Source organism: Epinephelus fuscoguttatus, linkage group LG14 (genome assembly GCF_011397635.1).
Source record: "Epinephelus fuscoguttatus linkage group LG14, E.fuscoguttatus.final_Chr_v1".
Classification (NCBI taxonomy): domain Eukaryota; kingdom Metazoa; phylum Chordata; class Actinopteri; order Perciformes; family Serranidae; genus Epinephelus; species Epinephelus fuscoguttatus.
This window is the reverse complement of record NC_064765.1, coordinates 13,788,851-13,809,688: the sequence shown is the minus strand read 5'-3', so window position 1 is coordinate 13,809,688 and position 20,838 is coordinate 13,788,851. Positions and strand designations below refer to the sequence as shown.

Below are 20,838 nucleotides of genomic sequence, written 5' to 3'. Positions count from 1 at the left end.
AGGATTTGCACTAACTTCCCCCTATGACTGACTAATATCTTACGGTTCACTTTCACACCCCTGATGCACCTAGATCACAAGGTGATAAATGCATAAACTTGGAACTTAGTCAGCCAGAGAAAGAGTCGACCGAGAAATCTTCAGCTGACGAAACGTTAATCATCACATCTCTGATTTCACAACAGTAATGTTGAACAGTCACTTCATTTTAAGCATTATATCCTGGTCAACTTACTGCCAGCTTTTGCCCCAGCAAAGCCAATTAATTCTTTCACTGAGTTCAACCTTAAAGCTTAAAACTTCTTTTTTCATCTCAAAATGGACACACAGGGCGACGACAGTGGACTCGTCATGAGGTGCGCACACTCATGAACAAACACTTTGAGCTTAGAGGGGTTTAAACAGCAGGATGGTCATTATCATTCCTCCCTGTCAGTCACCAGATGGGTCCATAACCTGATGCACACCCACACACACACACACAACCTTCAGTGTGTCTTTCTGCCCTCACAGCGACTCCACTGCAGGCGACTTCTAGTTTAACCCCATATTTCACTAAAAACCATTACAGAAAATAAACGTCCCAGTGGGACACGAACATCCCTGACACCCTCCCTTCCTTCTTTCTCTCAACCTCTTGGTTTGAAAAGTTGTGAAAAGATGTGACACAAACAGCTGGAAGATGTCAATTCTGTTAATGGTCTTTGTGTCGTCCCCGGAGTCCAGGGCAAGTCGCGACAAGCTGTTCTGTACAGTAGTGTCTCTCACACACACACACACACACACACACACAGATAAAGAGACCCCTCTCAGCACACCCACACAAGCGCACACACACCTGGTGTCCAGTTTCCAAAACAGGATTTTAGCTGTCTCACACAGAGAGATTCATTGACAATGATCTATGCTCTTCCTCCCAACTCCATGTTTAAAGAAGAGAGGGGCCACGGGGTGCAGCAGGAAGAAAAATATGCAGAGAAGGCATGAATGCATCGCAGAGCTTGGAAATTATTCATCGAAAGAAACAAAAGAGACAGCCAGAGATGCGCGCACACACACACACACACACAGCCGAAGTGCGTTTTGTGGCTACTTCCCAACAACAAATTCAGATTGTGGGTACATCATTGCCTCTGGAAACCAGAACTGTGAGAGCCAGATAGTGAGGTAAGACAGGAGGTGTCCTATCTCAGCCCCAAATGATTTCAGAGAAGAAGTCAGTGACAGCCAGAGACAAACAGCAGCATTCTTACTCACTGCTGGGAGAGACTGGCCTGTTTGAACAAGATACAGACACATGATGACTTGCAGAGTGTAATCGTACTGCTGAGTGCACAATCACTGCAACTTTGTGCAACACAATAGTATTGTGCAATTTGCCTTTTATAACAGGAGTCAGTAACTTTTTGTAATCTGGAAGAAAGCATATGAGGCAACAAGTGGATTATCTGTAATAGATTTATAATCGTGTGTGTGTGTGTTTGTGCGTGTGTGTGTGTGTGTGTGTGTGTGTGTGTGTGTGTGTGTGTTGGGCAATCCCATGCGTCAAAGCTGGGTTTTTTTAATATCATTTTAGAGTCTTATTTCATATTCAGCCCCACCAAAAATCACACATTAACGCACACCAGATGAGCCCCACAGCCTGAAACTAATCAGATTTTTCAGCCATGTTCTGAGGAAGAGGAAAGAACAAGGTTAGTCACTCACCAACAAAGACACAAAGAATATCCACCACGACCAGGATCAGCTTCTTTCCTTGCTCTGTCATGTTTCCTCCGGTGCTGATTCTCTTTCATAAATAAATCGCGCTTTTTTTTAAAAGCAGCAGCGGGCTGAGGTGTGATCCCAGGAGTTACTACAGAGAAGGAAACTATGAGGACAAGTTGACCTGCTTGCTCTTCCGGCTCCGCTCCTCTGTGTACCTGCCTGCCTGTCCGCCTGTCTGCGCGCTGTTTCAGGTGAGCAGCGTTGCGTGGAGCTGCGTACTGTCTGTCCTGCCCTTTTTACGCACAGGGGGCGCGTCTATCCGCACACACATACACACACACAGCGCACTGAAAGAACAGGCTCACATAGGATTTGGTTTCCCGAAATCCTCTCCTTGGACTGGAGGAAAAATCCCCACTTTCTCTCAGCTCCCTCTTTCTGTGCTTTGGGTAATCAATTCCAAGCTGTGATAAGAAGCACGTGGTTAACCTGTGCAAGATGTATAAACATTCACCAGAATAAAAAAAAAATTAAATTGCGTAAAATTTCCTGGCAGAGGACCCCCACTGTCACATTTTTGTCATTTATATGGAAACTTCTCTCTGCCTAGAAAAGTTTAAAAAAAAAAAAAAAAAAAAAGCAGGTCAGGTTAGGCATTAAGGTAAGGTAAAGGTTGGAAGCACTCATGCTATGTAAAAAAATATAAATAAATGAAAAAAATATATACATATATATACATATATACATAAAAGATCAGATGAAATTAAATAAAAAAGATAAATAAATAGATAAACAATAATAACAATAACATGTTAAAAAAAACAAGACAGAGGCAGTTTTAGAAAATTTTAGACTCAAAATCTCAAATTTTTATTTAAAACGATAAACCTTTGGTTTGACTTAGAAAGGTATGAAACTCAGGAGTTTGACATAATATGTTATCTTACTCAAGTATTTTCTTTCTTTCTTTTTTAAAAAACATTTTTAATTTTTGGAGCTTCTATTATGTGAGCATAAAAAGTGACTGAAGATGCATGCCATTTATCGGGGAGGTAAAAAACAAAACAAAACACTTTCTCCACTTTTTCTTTCTCTGCTTCCCTTTCTAGAGTTGGATAATTTTGACAAATTGGTGCAAAAACGCCAAAATTTATGTAAAGACATTTACCAGAATGCAGAAAACTAAATTGCTTAAAAGTTAGTGGCGTAAAACCTCCACTATGATTTTTTTTGGCCTTTATATGGAGGCCTTTTTCTGCCTAGAAAAGTAAAAAAAACAGCTCAAGTTAGGAATTATATGGTAACGGTAAAAACACTCACAGTATGTAGAAATGAAAAAAGAAAACAGAGAGAGTTAGGTCAAAATTTTAGGCTTAAAATAGCTCTGTATCTAAAGGGGCATGCCATTCATCAGTGGAGGCAACTTTATTTTTCTCTGCTTCGCTCTCTAGATTTGGGTAATCAAATCCAAGCAGTCTGTGATCCATCCATCCATCTTTGTCTGGATCAAGGACTTCCTCACTGACCACCCACAAACCGTCAAAATTGCCCCCGCTGCTCCTCCACCCTCACACTCAGCACTGGCTTCCCACAGGGCTGTGTGCTGGGCCCACTCCTCTATGCCTGGTACACTTATAACTGTATGCCCAACCACCCCAGCAACACAATCATCAAGTTTACTGACGACACCGTGTTTGGCATCATGACCAGAGGAGATGAGTCTGCATACAGGGATGAGGTGCTGTCAGTGTGGTGCTCCAGGAAAAACCTCTCACTCAACACCTATAAAACAAAGGAGATGATCATTGATTTTCAGAGTGGAACCGGTCCCACTTTACATCAACAGGGACCTGGTCAACAAAGACCTCACCGCCCTCCTTGGGGGACATCTCCCGTTCCTAGTGCCTCTGTAGAGCCAGGAAAATCATAAAGGACCCCTCCCACCCTGGCCACTCACTGGTCACCAGGAGCATTAAAAGCATAACTAACAGACTTACACACAGTTTCTTCCCCTGGGCCATCAGAGCCCTAAACTCCCATACTTCAGACTGTCCTAATTTTAATTTCCAGTCTGGGTGGCATTAAATACAATAAGTGCAATAACAACATCTGCCTCTTATTATTGTTTATTATTGACAAACTGATGCAGGAAAGACAAACATGCATGCATAAACATTCACCAGAATACGGAAAAATGAATTGCTTAACATTTCTGGTGTAGAACCTCCGCTATGACTTATTTTTGTCCTTTATGGAGTGAAAAAACAAATCAAGTTAGCAATTATATGGTAAAGATGAAAACACTCATGGTAGGTAAAAAAAAAAGAGTGTGTGTGTGTGTGAGAGAGAGAGAGATATTATGTCAGAATTTTAGATTTAAATTTTTATTTAAAATGTTACACCACTGGTCATTGTATGATTCTTAGACCCACAGTTTTGACTTAGAACGTTATCAAAACACTGAAAAACTCAGGAGTTTGACATAATATGTCATAACTTTATCATACTTAAGTTCTGTCTTTCTTTCTCTTTTCCTTTAAATTTAAGGAAAACTTTAATAAGTTTCCATTATATGGGCATAAAAAAGTGACAGCTCCAAATGTACAGAGGCACATCATTCATCAGGTGAGGTAGGAATGTGTGGTCAGGAATCGAGGAATACGGGCATGAAATAAACCCTCTTAACCTCACACCGCAGGACAATCTTGAAAGAGGATCTTTACGATCAGAAAAAAATCTGGGCTTTGTTGGTGATTGTCAGGTGGAGGAATCAGGTGTAGCGTGCACTCGGCATTAGAGAGTAAAAACAGTGTGATAAAAAAAAGTCCTGAGTTTGATTTATTGGCTATGTTATAATTTTGTCTCACTATGAGTATTTTCATTTTTCATAATCCTAAAGAGGCGTAGTGTTCATGAGCTGAGGAAAAAGTTAATCCAAAATCATACAGTATACGTCGCCTTCAGATTCTCCCCAACAGGAATCAAACTCTTTACCCTGATGGAGTTTTTACCACCAAGTTTTAACTCCATACCAATTTTTTATTTATTATTTTTTACTTTGAGTGCATCTATTTGTCTTTTTCTTGATAGAAACATTATTTCCTCAGGAGCACCTATCTCAATTTGCATTTATTAATGAGTTGTATGAATCTACAGTAGGCCTGACTGTGTGTCACTCAGGAAACAGCCAGCCAATCAGAAGAGATGCTTATGAATATTAATGAGACAGCCTCAAAATGTCCTGTTCTTGCTAAAGCTCCAGAGAGAAGTGTCAGAGAGGGGATGGAAAACTATATTTAGATGGTTTCTGGTACTTAAAAACCGCAAATATATCTTCTTATGGATATCAGAAACTCAAATAGCACTCCTGAAAAACAGATATGGGACCTTTAAATGCTTTTTTTAGAGAAGACATGTTGACATGTGACAGCAGGCAAAGCACAAGTGTGAATAACAAAATGAACAGTGGCTGAATTCCATTGAACTGCTTCAGGATCAGGTTCCTTGTATTGTGTGCGTTGTCACACTGTCTTACCAGGACACTTGAATAGAGCGGAACCATTGTTAATGTTATTAGCAGCATTTGTGCTACAAGTCAAAATGGCTGCCGTGAAAAAGGGCTACTAACATACTGAGTAAACTTTACAGGCTAAAGGACATAAAAGTACTTGACTGAAAACACAAGTTATTCAGAACGAATCCAAACATCCACACACAGCATATGTTCTGTTTTATTGTTGAAATGATGGCCCATGCACAGCTTTAAATGCTCTAACACATCGTACAAACTGAGAAGAACTTGAAGTAATCACAGTTACAGCAAACACTGCTACAGAAGTGGTTCATTGTGAGATTAAATTCCAGTCAGCAGCTCTAAACTATAAAACAGGTCTGAATCTGAGGTATGTGAGTTTTCAAAGCAACATGAGATAACCGACAGAACTCTGAAAAGGTCCAACTGCGAGTGCGTAACAGACAAAATATGTAATACGTCGAGGGGAAGTGTTGGGACAAACTGCATAAACAAAGAGAAACAGCTGCCACCAGGAGAAACTGGCCAGCAGGGATATGATGGATAGAAAGAAGACACATATAACTGGCTCAAATCTAGCAACTCTTTGTTTCCAGTGTTACATTAGTCACTTCAAAGTTTAAGTTTTCTTTTCACAAAATGATTTGGGGTTTTTTCCTGCACTGAAAATTCATAACCCCATATTTCAACCCCAAAAATGAACCTTTCAAACATCTTAAAGGAGCAGTTCAGCCACAAAATTATCATTTGTATATCAATAACTCACCCTGCGTTACACTGAATTTGTGAAGAATACTTTGTTTTTCTCACATGCCTCCACAGTGAACAAAGAATCCAAAAACAGAAGAAATTCTTGATGAATTGGAGTAAATGGGGGCCACATTTAACAACAGTAAAACTACATGAAAATATGTGTTCACACAACTCCTGCAGTATAATCCAAGTCTCATTTATCCAGTAGTATGCTCAGGACTTCCCTAACAAATGCATTTTGGCTAAAACATTATGATTTTAGGCCCTGTGTCCAGCTGTAAATTCCCAGCTGGGATAGTTTGTGGTATTTGTCCCTCCTCCACTGTGATTTAATGGCTTAAGTGACAGTGATGAGCATAGGGTTGCCCCTGACTAAGAATGTTCCTAGTCAACCAATAGTCATCATTTAGGACCATTAGTTGACTAGTTGCCCGCATGTTTAAGATATTAATTTCATTATTAAATGATATATTTTGGGCGGGGCAACACAATGGTTTGAGTTGAAGGTGTGAGAAAGAATAGTATCAGTAACATAGTTAACACTGTGCTACATTACAGAGAAATACAAAACCGTACTAATGAACCTTCATTAATATAGGCCTATATTTTATCTACAAGTGCACGTCACACACTGAGCGAGCCGCCTGTTAATGACGCTGTCAGCAAAGCAGTAAAGTTTTTAAAGGGACTCCTGTCTGACTGCTGAGCGTGGCCTCTTCCTGTGTCTGTCCTTTCAAATTAAATTCCTACATGGTCCAGTCATTTAGGTTTTGATTTTTTTTTTTTTTTGGACAAGGTGCAGCTTCTAATAGTTTAGACTAAGCAACCAATGAAATCTTGCCGACTAATGACCTTTCTGGTTGACAACTGTTAGGGGGCAGACATAGACGAGCGCAGCGTTTTTATCCAAAATTTCAACTCTCGATGCTCAGATAAAAACACCTAACCGGCAATGCTTAGTGCAGAATTTATGCCCAGTGCCTAGTCAGGCTGCTGGCGCTTGTAGCACAGCATAAATACACGGTGCTCCCATCGTGACAAATTCAAAGTATATGCTGGCCCCAGAAAAAACACAGCCCCCAAAACACTTCTTCATATGAGTGGCGCACCTGGGCAAGCCAGTGCATAGTTTTGTTGTTGTTAATCAAGGTCCCCCTTTCCTTCAATTCATCAAGAGGTTTTTTTTTTTTTGTTTGTTTGTTTTTGGATTTTTCGTTCACTGTGGAGGCATGTGAGAAACATTATTTTTTCTTCACAAACTCAAGGTAACACGGGGCGAGTAGCTGATTTACAAATGATCACTTTGTGGGTGAAATATTCTGTTAAATTATTTTTTTTTCTGTATATCAGCACATTGATAAATAAAGGTTTGCTGGATAGAAAAATAGAACAGGCATTCCCAAACATCAGTACATACAGTATGTACAGAAGCATTTTAGGTTATTTACATTCCTCAGTATTCAAGTAAAGGCCTAAGCATACTAAACAGTACATGTATCAGCTGCGTGAGGAAGTACAGTGTCAAAAACACATTATAAATTCATCACAATGCATCAAGCATACAAAAATATAATATATCAACCACAAACAATACAGTGTTCGATCAAAAATATTCACCCCCCTTGTGTTTTTTAATGCTTTGTCAAATTCAAACAAAGTGAATATAATTAATAATTTGATTATTTTGAGAAACATATTGGTATTCTTGCCTAGAGTTACATGAACAGATTGATACCGCTGTCATGGCTGTAGGGAAAATATGGAGCTATGGCCTGCAGCTGATTAGCCTAGCTTAGCATAAACACTGGAAGCAAGGGGAAACAGCTGTATGAAGGTCAGCTAAAGGCCAGTTCAGACCAAAGACTCACGATGAGACGAGTTGAAACAGGCAACGTCGTTCTGCAACGCTCTAAAAACCTGCCGGTTCACACCAATGCAACTAGATGAGATGGTGTATCATCTCTATGCAACAACTCTCTGTAACTCCGCTCTATTTGCAGCTTTTCGGGCTTATTTTGTGGCTGAATATAATTTGTAGCTTCTTAAAGTATGAATGAGGATAGTGATAGTGACATACTGGCTACAGCTGCATTTGTAGTAGTGATGAAACAGCGAAAAACAGAAACAAAAAGAGCATGCAAGCGAACACGCCGTCTGTGGTCATTTTGACTTGACCAGAGGACTTCACTACAGGCCCATAGCCTTTTAAAATAGCTGACGTGCTTTGCCTTCGAAAACCACCGGCTGGCGATTTGACCAGCTGAGTTGCAGGTGACACCATCAGTTGGCTTGAGTCGAGCTCAGAACGGCCAGGTCAAACCGCTGCGACTTTTCTCTGCAACATTCTGAAAGGGTTTTGTCTCATGATGAATCTTTGGTCTGAGCTGGGCTAAATTAGCCCCCGTACCACACTTTAGATTATGTACCACTTTTGATTATTTTTAGCTTCTGACAAAGCCAGGTTAGCTGTTTCTCAATGTTTCCAGTCTTATGCTACGTTAAGCTAAGCTAAGCTAAACTAAGCTAAGCAAAGCGAAGCAAAATGGCTGCTGGATCCAGCTCTATACCAAACAGACAGACATAATATTGGTATCGAGCTTCTTGTATATCATTCAGCAAATAAGTGTATTTCTTAAAATGTCCGACTATTCCTTCATTTTTTGGGGGGGGGGGGGGGACACCTCTTGATCAAACTGATTTAAAATAATTCTAAAATTTTAGTATGATAGTCAGTTTAAAGTTTTGATTAAAAGTCAAAGGGGTGTGCATATTTTCATGGACACTAATAAAACGAATCCAAGTTTTATTTTCCTGCATCAGATTAAACAGAAGGGGAGATGTAAGGATCACACTCCACGGGACAGTAGGAGAAATCCACTAACGCAGAGTGGAGATAAGGTGACAACGGTGTCGTAAAAGTGTCACTGGGGCAAGCGAAGGGGTCGTGCTGCAGCGACGGGACGGAGTTACAGAGGCTTTGGGAAAAAGGGTGTTGAGGTGACGTGACAGCTGGTTGAAAGAGCGGGGCGGAGGACAAATGGGAGAACACAGGACTTCGATGCTGTCTCAGAAAAACATGGAGGGTTTTTAGATCATCTGCTTGGGACAGAGGTGAATCAGATCTGGTGGTGCTCCTGCCCTGCAGAGACACATACGGCTCACTGTCGCCACCTAGCTGCAGCTTAATGTCACTAACAGTGCTGTGCTGCCAGTCATTGGATTGGAGATAGCACAGGTAGGGTGAAGGGACACCATCGAGCGCCTGAGAGAAGACGACATTGGAGTAGATAGAGGAGCAGGAGGCAGTTGAGGCTTTGACATACTTCTTCTCAGATCTTCTAGTATTTTGAGGTGTCTGAGCGCCTGAATCAGGAAGCAGAGACTTGTGAGGAGAGGAGTATGTTTCATAAGTGAGGTCCTGGTCTGGGTCGAAGTTCTGCAGCTCACTTTCACCAAGCAAAATAACTTCAGAGCATTTGATGTTGGTTTTCTCTGTCATTGCAGGCTGCTTCATACTCTGAGGTGGAAAACAAAAATGAAATGTTTAAATTTAGTTTGAGGATATTTTTTGAAGTAGGCTAACACACAGTTTTCCACTTTTCCCCCTTTAAACATGTAATAACTTATTTTTTTGCCCATTTGGAGGCAGCAGAAATGAGTCGACAAAACTGACATATACCTTGTAGGAGATACAGAGAAACATTTTTATTAATTTAGAATTGTGTCTCTGGCCACCTGGCGAGTCCAGGGCACTCTGTTTTAGCTCTGTTTTAGGTCTCTACCAACCCCTGAGGAACATGTCTGTCTCTTTAGCTGCTAAATGCTTCACTGTGTTCACCAGCTAGTTGCTGTGTCTCTCATCTTTCTTTCTGCTGAGCAGGTGGTGTGCATCCATCAAATGTAAATGTGGATTTTATTCAGATTTCCCCAAAATGTTGTTCGGGCTGCTGTGAAGCTGCGCCTACTTAGGGCAACAAAAGAGTTTGTCTTGGGTGTATTGGTGTTCACTTGGTATTATTTTTTGCACTTTGAGCACCCTTCTGTCTGTGCACAGACGTGTGACGTTTTTTATTTTTGCATTGATCACAGTCTGTGGACCTTTTTTTGGCTTTCTAGCCCAGTAACATTAGTGTGCGGGTATCTCCTCTACTGTCCTTATCTTTGTAAACTGCCATCAGCAGCTGGTTTCATTTGAGCGTACTGTTGCCACTTGCAGCCCCTACTGATAATAGATATTTATTGTCATTGCATATAAAAAACACAACAAAATTTCGTTTGCAGCACCAAAAATCAGCATAAAAAGGGCCCGTACACATGCCACCTTTGTGTCCCCAAATCCATTGTTGTCAATGCAAATATGTGGACAGTATTTAAGGCATGATACACACTTAAAAAAAACAACACTAGGATGATTAGTTTCCAACTCAGGATTCATGGTGAATCGGCTTTGATACAGTGCTGATTATGGTCACTTTGCAAAGTCTGCCTCTGCTCCCTTAAAAGATGGCACAGAGCAGGCACAAGAGAAGCACCCAGTGCCTGATCTTGCATTTTCCAAGCAGTAAAGATGTGGCATGTGTCTCAGCCTTAGAGTTCCATAACAGTTGCAGCTTAACTGGCATTAGCCAGGTTTCCATCCAAATGTAACACAAATTGAACAGATTTTTCAGAAAATTGGCAAAAGAAAATGCAAGCTTATGCGCTTTACCATCCACTACTATTGTGCGCATATTGGGAGTTGGTTCATTGAGATAAGTAGTGGGTGGTGCTGATTATATTGTCAGGTGCCACTGCAGAATAAGAGGGTGCAACATGATTAAAATATCAAAAGATTGCTGGTCAAACCCAAAACAAAGGAAACAATAGATGTATAATAACGGAAGTCTCAGTGGACAATAAAAGTAGATAGTTTTAAACAGTTAATATCACAGTTATGTGCTCTTGGATGAGTTTTGGTAACAGCCCTGTGTGCACACATAAGTATGTTAAAAAGTAATTCAGAGACGATGATGAGAGCTTGCAGTGGTCTATGTAATGATGGCACGTCATGACTGTGTGTCATCATTCAGTTGCATTTACGTTTATCAATACTCCTGCTTTTCTGCCTCCAAGTATAAAAATCTTTTTCCAATATTTTGAGTTTTTTTTTGGTGTTTCCACTCAGGTTTCTTTAATGCGCAAATTGAATTAATTGTTTTCAGGGTCTTTTGCCTTTGTTACAGGACAGCTGGAAAGAGACAGGAAACAGGAAGAGGGAATGGGAATAACACGCAGCAAAGGGCTACAGGTTGGAATCAAACCCTGGCTGTTGCAAAGGACTCAGCCTACATAGGGCGCACTTTGTACCTGCTGAGCTAGAAGTCACCTCCTGCCAGCAGTTTCCTGCTAGAAGAAAAAAGCCCATTGTGGACACTCAGCCTTGTGAAGATGCATGTTTTCTAGATTAATTACTGCGCTTTACTTTGTGTGGGGGCTTAATGTAGATCTTTAATTGGTGATACTTCTTGTCTCTTCTTGTGTGAGGGACAGTGTAACACATTTACCAGTTAGTAATATGTAAACTGGACTGACAAAGGTAAAGACAAAGGTTAAGCAGTTTTTACTGTTATTTATAGTATCTCATCTTTTTGTGATTTGATATCACTTTCACCGAATTTGCTGTGTTTTATCTCTAATGTTTTCACATTTATTCAACTGCAGCGGGCTGTAGACTAGTATGAGACGTTTAAGGGCTGAAACTGTGCTTTTGCTGCCATCTAGTGGTTTAAATTTGAACCTTGCTGATTATGGAATTGCCTGATACATGATTGTAACAAGTGTCACTGTTACTGTTAAGTGATAGCCAGTGTTTGATTAAGGAGAAAGGTGTGAGGGGTTAAAGGTTACCTCTAGAGTGATTTTTGGGGTCCAGTGTGCCAAGGTGCTGTTAGAAGGATCGGGGACGTTCTGACACAGCTTCTGTTTCACCCTGCGCGGTCATTTACAGAGTGAGAAAAAACAGATGTGTAAAAGTAAAATAGTAAAAGCAGGACAGTGAAGTCAGAATATGTGTTTCAATATTTTCACTTGTCACTGATGCAAGATCTTACCTCTTATTCTGGGCGAGGCAGACCATCAGCACCAGCGCCACTGACGTCAGGATGAGGGGAAGGACGGCATATATCACTATCTTGATTTCCTCGGAGCCTTCACACACAAACATGCATACACACACACATAAAAGCTAAGTCAAAGATATAGCAATATGTGGTTGTGTGTGAGTTTGTGTGTCCTGTCTTCACCTATGTGAACATTAGCGATGGGCCCAGCAGCTCCAGCTCCAGCGTCAGTGTTGGCCTTCATGAAGATGTTATAGTTACCAGATGGCAGATGCTCCAGAGAGTGACGAAGAGCATGACCAGGCACAGTCACCCCTGAGTACACGAGAAAAGGCACAACATGGACAAAATGTGATTACGTTTTGTGTCTCGTTATAGTCATTTTATGTCTTTTTTGGTCGTTTTTTGGTCATGTTGTGTCTCCTTGTAGTCATTTTGTGTCCTTTATGGTTGTTTTGTGTCTCCTCATTGTCAATCTGTGTCTTTTTTTGGTTATTTTGTGTCTCCTCGTCATCATTTTGAATCTTCTTTGGTCATTTTGTGTCTTTTTTGGTTGTTTTGTGCCTTCTCGTAGTGGTTTTGTGTCCTTTCTTTGGTCATTTTGTGTCTCCTTGTAGTCATTTTGTGTCCTTTTTGGTCATTTTGTGTCTCCTCGTTGTCAATCTGTCTTTTTTTGGTCATTTTGTGTCTTTTTTTTTTTTTTGGTCATTTTGTGTCTCCTCGTAGTCACTTGGTGTCTTCTTTTGGTCAATTTGTGTCCTTTCTTTGGTCATTTTGTGTCTCCTCGTTGTCAATCTGTATCTATTTTTGGTCATTTTGTGTCTCCTTATAGTCATTTTGTGTCCTTTTTGGTCATTTTGTGTCTCCTCGTTGTCAATCTGTCTTTTTTTGGTCATTTTGTGTCTTTTTTTTGGTCATTTTGTGTCTCCTCGTAGTCACTTGGTGTCTTCTTTTGGTCATTTTGTGTCTACTTGTAGTCATTTTGTGTCCTTTTTGGTCATTTTGTGTCTCCTCGTTGTCAATCTCTGTCTTTTTTTGGTCATTTTGTGTCTTTTTTGGTCATGTTGTGTCTCCTTGTAGTCACTTTGTGTCCTTTATTGTTGTTTTGTGTGTCATTGTGGTCATTTTGTGTCCTTAATGGTCGTTTTGTGTCTCCTCATTGTCAATCTGTGTCTTGTTTTGGTTATTTTGTGTCTCCTCGTCGTCATTGTGAATCTTCTTTGGTAATTTTGTGTCTTTTTTGGTCGTTTTGTGCCTTCTCGTAGTTGTTTTGTGTCCTTTCTTTGGTCGTTTTCTGTCTCCTCGTGGTCAATCTGTATCTATTTTTGGTCATTTTATGTCTCCTTGTAGTCATTTTGTGTCCTTTTTGGTCATTTTGTGTCTTCTCGTAGTCACTTGGTGTCTTCTTTTGGTGATTTTGTGTCCTTTCTGGTCGTTTTGTGTCTTTTCGCTGTCAATCTGTATCTATTTTTGGTCATTTTGTCTCTCCTTGTAGTCATTTTGTGTCCTTTTTGGTCATTTTGTGTCTCCTCGTAGTCACTTGGTGTCTTCTTTTGGTCATTTTGTGTACTTTTTGGTCATTTTGTGTCCTTTCTGGTCATTTTGTGTCTCCTCACTGTCAATCTGTATCTATTTTTGGTCATTTTGTGTCCTTTTTGGTCATTTTGTGTCTCCTTGAAGCCTTTATGTGTCCTTTCTGGTCATTTTGTGTCTCCTCGTTGTCAATCTCTGTCTTTTTTGGTCATTTTGTGTCTCCTCGTAGTCATTTTGTGTCTTTTTGTGTTTGTTTTGCCCCTTTTTGTAGTTGTGTCTTTTTGCAGTTCCTTTGCATCTCTTTGTGGGTTTTTTGTTTCTTCTTGTTAATTCGAGTGACAATTTGCAGGTGAGAGCACATTTTGGGCCCCTGGGACGGTGCCCATCCACGAACTTACTGGTGCCTTTGACAACCTTTAAAGAGAGTATGTGTGTATATAAACATTTTTGAAGTAATTTGTGATTGATTTCTGTTTCTGTGGGGTTTTTTGAACACATTTTTGTATCTCCTTGTGGGCTAGAATTGGTTATTAGATTGAGATTAGGATTTATAAAATAAATGGGAGAGGTTTTATTTTCAGATCAATGTATTAAATGCATCACAAACATACCAATACATGTGTATGTAACAGGCAAATCAAGGGTGAAGTATCTCTAAAGTCATCTTCAAAGGGAAGTGAAGCAAACAACAGATTCATTCTCACAGACCTAAAATTTAAGTGTCAAGAAAAATGAATAGCTGACAGTAGTTTTTCTCATCATGACACCTTGAACAGGCCTGTTACAATACAGTGTTTCTTTTTACACATCTGGATTGATATTTGTTTTTGCAGCAGGCTTAAATGTGTGTGCGGGTGTCACTCACTCCTGGCTGGTCGGTTTGCTGTTGTGTAGTAGATTGTGTAGTTGCGGATGAAACCATGAAGCTGCTCTACAGGTACAGGACTCCACTTGAGCTCCACTCTGCTGCCTGAGATCTGCTGCACCACCACTTTAGGACCAGCTGAGGGCGCTATAAAGGAGCAGGGAGGGTGATGAGGATCAACCACAGGATGTGTTGTAAGAAGGAGGCTGACTGTCTGGCAGCATTTCACAAAAACTAATCTGATAACGTTGTATTTGCATCATTGTCTGGTCTGGCAAAAGAAGAAAGGAACAATGTTGGCTCACACTTAAACAAAATTAATATCCTTTTCTCACAAACAAGCTGGATCACTGTCATAACTTAATCACCACCGACACAAATCAATAAAATTAAAATTACAGCAGCACCTGGAAATGATTTTCAACCATATGTTTTTGTTTTCTTCCTCTGATGCATGCTTGTTTTAATGTTTTAAAAAGTTTACAGCCACAGTCACATCTGACTGACTTTTGGCACATAATCCGTCACATTTTGGCAGATGCTCTCATGCAGTCTTGGTATCCTTGATTGACACAACACCATCATCAGTCCAAAACTCATCTGAGGCACTCTGACTGTAATTAAAAATGCTTTATTAATACATGGATGAATGAGTTTTGACTAAAATCTTCATCATGTATGTAAAATGCATTGGGAAGAGAAGTGCTATTAAAGAGTTCATGTGAGGGTCATGTGATGCAGGTCATATGATAAACTGGTATAGCTCTACTAGACAAAAACAACACACTGACAGAAATTAAAATGACACAAATGAATACTTGAAGTAATTAACACATTTGGTAACAAGGAAAAAGTTTAAATGTCAAATAAACAACAGTGAAATAAAAGAATAGTTATATATTGTGACACATATATTGTATAAGGTGAGGGTTTTTATACACCCTCTTTTAAGTATCAATATTACTGATGACATGTTTATACATACATATATACATGTCATCAGTAATACTGATACTTAAAAGAGGGTGTATAAAAACCCTCACCCTCACCGATACTCACCGTTCGAAACCATGACAACAATACTGAGAGGAAAGTATGATGTAAGAAAAACCCCTCATAAATCACCCTCAATGATACATGTCCTTGACAAACATGACAAACAGGCAGTAATATAAAAAGTTAAAAGTTTGCACAACGTGATTTCGCCAAGTAGGGCGTGCTCCTGGATCAACATCCCTCATCGCATTCCTGGACCAACATTGCGGTCAACCAATCACAGCCCTGTGACATCATCAGTGTGCTGCTCCCGTGCTTTTTTCAAAATTTCTTTGTGCTTCCTCTGAGCTAAGCTAGTTTTCCAAATTGGCTAGATTATTGTTAGAGACAGATAAAGGATTATATAATTTTTTAGCTGCAAATACCTGCGATTAAAGCATTTTCTCTCCTTTTTATAGCCTATTATAAAAGTTTTTGTTTTGTTTTGTTTCTTCTAAACACTGGATTGTTTGTTTACGTCAGCAATAATGTAGCAGTGATGCTCCTGGATCGGCACAAGGACTGCAGTCCAAGGTTACAGACATGGGGAGAGGTGAGCACAGTGGAGCAATCGATGGAGAGGGAGAAGTTATGGGTGGCTATGATAAGAGATTTGGGACTAATGATGACGACTTCTGATTTGTCACAGTTAAGTTTGAGGAAGTTAGTTTGCAGCTGGGATTTTATTTCAGTGATGCAGTTGGTGAGGGTAGAGTGAATGGCAGGAGTGATGGCTTTAGTGGAGATGTGGAGCTGAATGTTGTTGGCGAAGCAGTGGAATTGAAGTCCATGACGGCGGATTAACTGACCGAGGGGGAGAATGTACAGAATGAAGAGGAGGGGGCCAAGAACTGAACGTTGGGGAACACCTTGGCAGAGGGAAGCAGTGGGGGATTTGCAGTTGGTGGTAATGTAATGTAATAATGATATCTGTCAGAGAGGGAGGATTTGAACCAGGATAGAGCAGTGCCGGTGATGTTGAAAGCGGTTTCAAGGGAAAGAAGGATGGAATGGTTAATGGTGTCAAATGCTGCGCTCAGGTCAAGTAGAATGAGCATGTTGAGGTGGCTGGCATCAGAGGAGAGGAGAAGGTCATTTGTGCTAATATTCTAGTCTATTGGCAAGCTTACTTGTTAGGATAGCTACCTAGTTTGCACACTAATTTGCTAATATTCTTGTCTATTGGCAGGTTTACTCATTAGTGTAGCCAAAGTAGTTAGCAAGCTAACTTGCTAACCCTGCAGTAGCTCATTAGGTTTTTGTTCAGTGTTTCTGAGGATTTTGTTTTATTGCACTAACTTAAATTTGGAAAACTAGCTTAGCTCTGAAGAAGCACAAAGAAATTTTAAAAGAAGCGCAGGAGCAGCACATTGATGATGTGATTGGTTGATTACAATGCCAGTCAAGGAACGCAATGTGGGATGTTGATCCAGGAGCATGTCCTACTTGGCAAAATCACATCGTGCAGCAGTTTGATGCTGTATCAGGTGACATCATTCCAAGTGTTCCTCATGCAATTCAGTGCTGGGATAATGACAACAATGCATTTAAAGATTTACCAAAAAGGAGAGAAATCAGTCTCCTCGTTGAGGCCTGGAGAGGTGGTGGCCCTAAGAGTGATAATCCAAATGGTCTCCCGTTGGAGGAGGCGTTTGAGTCTGCCACCACCCCTTACATGTTTTGGAATAACTTCAATGACCATGGCTTTCAAAGTGTCTAGGTTAGTATGGGTAGCAGTCTTATAGTGCAGTGCCATGGGGTAGCTGGGAGTCTGAGTCCTGATAGTATTGTTTGTGATAGACAGATGGATCACCTCATGATCACATCACTGGACGAGGTACAACATGAAGTCATTCGCTTTTATTTTAAATCAGTAAGCTCCATCGATTGTTCCATTTAAAATCAGCTTTCGTTTATCATGTACACATATCAAGAGCCTCTGACGGTGCACTCTGTACAAGCTGCTGCACGGGAGAAGAGATGTTCCTCCTCTGGAGGTTATAAGAACAAAGAAGTACAGCAAGAACCAAAGTTATAACAGAGGAAAATAGTATAGCTCACTGATACTATTTCAGACTGTTTTATTTGTTTCGTATTGATTGATACTGTTTTCTCTGTGCAATAGACCACCGCTGTCCAGAAATTATGAATTGCTCTGGGTGACATGTTCTCATCATCAACAGCAAAAAACAGTCCTTAAGATAACGCACAATTTACTGAATAACGTTTACCAAAACTACATTCTCCAGCTATGTTAGGGAAACTACAGAGCCTTTTCGAAAAATAAAAGTATATATTTGTGACGTGTCGTTCTTACAGTATGTCTTCAGTAGGAATGCAGCCGTCCTGGTCTGAATCTACTTTTACAGCTTGGCATGACACAATGCATATCATATATAGATCACGTACCTCCTTGGCGTGTGTAAATTTGCACTGTACTGCTCTGCCCCGTCCCTCGTTCATTGTACAGTGCTTTGACAGTAACAGCATAGCGCTCCATCGGCTTCACTCCTTCTAGAACAACACAAAGATGAAAATACTTATCAGTATTGGTAATTCTAATTGATTAATCAATATACTGATTGATCACTTCATCGTTTCAGCTCTAAATAGGCAAACAAAGATAATATTTGATATAATAAAGGGGAGCTAATATGCCCATTTTGATGTTTATGTATTTTGGGTTTGCACTGGAACATGTTTACATGCTTAACTGTTTTTAGAAATATTTCATTTTCCTCACACTGTGAAGAAGATGATCATATAACGAAATCCATTACGAACTAACGTCAACTTGTCTCAGAAGTAAAAAATAGATATTGGAATTGTGTTAGAATGGTCTGAAGCCTGAGGTTTTTGCCTGTTTACATTTACGTTTATCATTTGAAACTTTGGCCATGCTGAAGTTCTGGCATTGCAACATCAAAAATATGAGAGAAAATAAGAAAAAGCATAATTAGTCCCTTTAAGCTGTGGCAAGTATTGTTGGATTACCGGTGATAACCAGCCCTGTGCAGGAACTATTCAGCTTTTCCCAGTGTAGGATGCCGCTGTTCTTCTCTCTGACAGCAAACCACTCCACCACAAAGCCACCCGTTAACCAATTGACTGAGGTTGTCCAGTGAACATCCAAGCGCGAGTCACCCAGTGGACTCACAGTGATTTGGCTCGGTGGTGGTGGCTCTGAGGAGAAATGAGGGAGAAGAGGACAAAGAGGAATAAGTTTGTAGGCATGGGATTTGAGAAGTTTAATATTCTGATTTCACTGTCTTACTATGTAACGACGAAAACTCTGTCTGTGTGTGTGTCTGTTCCATGATCCTCATGAGGAACAAATTTGCCTCAAGAACCCATAACTTCCGGTTATATAGATTTTACGCCATTTTGAATTTTTTGACAAACACTTCAAATCGATCTCTTCCTAGGAAGTTTGACCAATCTGCATGAAACTGGGTGAACATAATCTAGGGACCAATATCTGAAGTTCCCTCTTGGCAAAAGTTGGAAAACTTCCTAAAACTGAGCTTCTATAAGGCAATGAATATTGCGGAGGGCGTGGCTCATCACATAAAGGTGTATAACATCTCAAGGGTTTCACTGATCACCACGCAACTTTGTAGACCACACATAATCTGAGGGGACCCCTCCATTATTGACCCCATCAAACAAAATGGGGGCGCTAGAGAGCTCATTTCTTATCTAGGCCTAACCACCATATTGATTTTTACTAAACTTGGTAGATATGTAGAACAGGACGCCTCAAGGTGACTGGAGAAATTTAACTCTATTTGGCAACTGGGTGGCGCCATAACAACAGAAAAATGCTTAAAAATGGCTAAAATGCGACCGATCGCTGTGGCTCCCCCTGTGGACCAATGTTGTTGTTTTTTTTCTCTAATTTTTGGTATGACTAAGTCATGGTATGGTATGCTGTACATAATCACGGAAACTGTCAGTGTGTCAATCTGTCAGTCAGTCATTCTACCAGTGCACCCCACTTTTAAGTCAATACAACATATAAACACTTTAACTATCTGCCTTTCAACGTGTTACCTCAACTACTATGTACAGTTTTAGCCCACTAACTATCCCACTATTGGCAATGGTACTGGTGTACACTCAATAAAGCAATCGTACTATCTAATTCACAAAAACTCTCATTGCTCTTCTTAATGGGTTCAGTTGACTATTTAATCTGCAATTTCCTATGACCTGTATCCTAAACACACACATTTATTGGGTTTCCCTCACTTTGTCACCCACCTGTAAACTGCAGTGAAAACCTGCTTTAAACTGATCAAAGTAACAAAGTTTGGGTGCAGAATTTGAGTCTTAGGTGATGATGCGGCCAAACATTGCAACAGTGTGTAAGATTTAGGGGAATTTGGTGGCCTCTAGTGGTGAGGGTTGCAGATTGCAACCAGCTGAAACTTCTCCCAGTTAGAATTCCTTCTGTGTTGGGGTTTTTACTAGGAGCCTAATTATCTGCAGATGTCTCCTCCTCTCCAAATCAAACAGACCCGGTAATTCAAAGAGATAAAAACCCAGCATAAAACAGTTTCAAGTTACAAATCAGTGTTTCTCTGATGCTGTATGGCATGTCGGAGACAACTTGTAGCCTAGCGCCTTCTGCTATGTGCTCATCTTTTTTCTTTGGTGACTTAAGATCCAGATGTTCAGGAAGTTTTTACTGGTAGCCGAATTGTCCGCAGAGGTCTCTTCCTCTCCAAGTAAATGGACCATGTGATTTAAACTGGTTAAAACGCTGAATAAAGCAGTTTCACGTACAATTTTTTTGTTTTTTTTGTGTTTTTCTAACAGGGGCAGGAGCGTCTAATTACAGTAGCAGATGCGAAAACGCAAATGGCCCTATCTAGACCTAGTGTTTGGTGACTCACTCCCTATGTAGGTAAAAACGGCTCGTTCCAAGGTAACGAAAACAAAGCGATTCTTATTTTCAGGTGATTATACACTAAAGACAACATACTTACTATATTATATTCCAATATATCCCCCAAAATCCTCACACTGGACCTTCAAGTGAGACCCTACCTGTCTCAGAAGCTCCACTGAGCCATACTCGCGCTTTTGGTGAGCTCCCTACAGAGGTGGAGGCTGTCAGAGCGCAGGAGCATCGTCCAGCAGGCAGGAGCAAGCTACAGGAAGTACTTGTGTGGTGCAAATTTCCACAGCCCCCAAGATCACTCAGGTCCTGGGCACCTTCTGTCTGACACGTCACGTTGAAGAAGAGAACTCTGCCATTTGCTAGAAAATGAGGCAACGCCTGAAAACCACAAGAAAAAACAGGAAGTGAG

General features: G+C 40.4%; 2 protein-coding genes across 5 annotated transcripts in view; both read right to left on the bottom strand.

Moving 5' to 3' along the window:
* The window catches only part of plpp2a (phospholipid phosphatase 2a), a 32,189-nt gene extending 30,076 nt beyond the window's left edge, over positions 1–2,113 (bottom strand). The window contains exon 1 of the mRNA XM_049596572.1: positions 1,708–2,113. Coding sequence (XP_049452529.1) covers positions 1,708–1,768 — 61 coding nt within the window. The 5' untranslated portion in view covers positions 1,769–2,113. The remainder of the gene's footprint in view (positions 1–1,707) is intronic.
* Positions 2,114–8,668: 6,555 nt separating this feature from the next.
* The window catches only part of LOC125901061 (interleukin-6 receptor subunit beta), a 33,193-nt gene continuing 21,023 nt past the window's right edge, over positions 8,669–20,838 (bottom strand). For 3 of the 4 annotated variants that reach the window (XM_049596429.1, XM_049596428.1, XM_049596430.1), the window contains exons 8-15: positions 20,576–20,807; positions 18,518–18,706; positions 17,933–18,037; positions 14,489–14,635; positions 12,274–12,405; positions 12,082–12,178; positions 11,879–11,960; positions 8,669–9,509 (exon numbers count right to left, since the gene is read on the bottom strand). In XM_049596429.1, coding sequence (XP_049452386.1) covers positions 8,814–9,509; positions 11,879–11,960; positions 12,082–12,178; positions 12,274–12,405; positions 14,489–14,635; positions 17,933–18,037; positions 18,518–18,706; positions 20,576–20,807 — 1,680 coding nt within the window. In that variant the 3' untranslated portion in view covers positions 8,669–8,813. The remainder of the gene's footprint in view (positions 9,510–11,878; positions 11,961–12,081; positions 12,179–12,273; positions 12,406–14,488; positions 14,636–17,932; positions 18,038–18,517; positions 18,707–20,575; positions 20,808–20,838) is intronic. The other variant, XM_049596431.1, reaches the window with a different exon arrangement.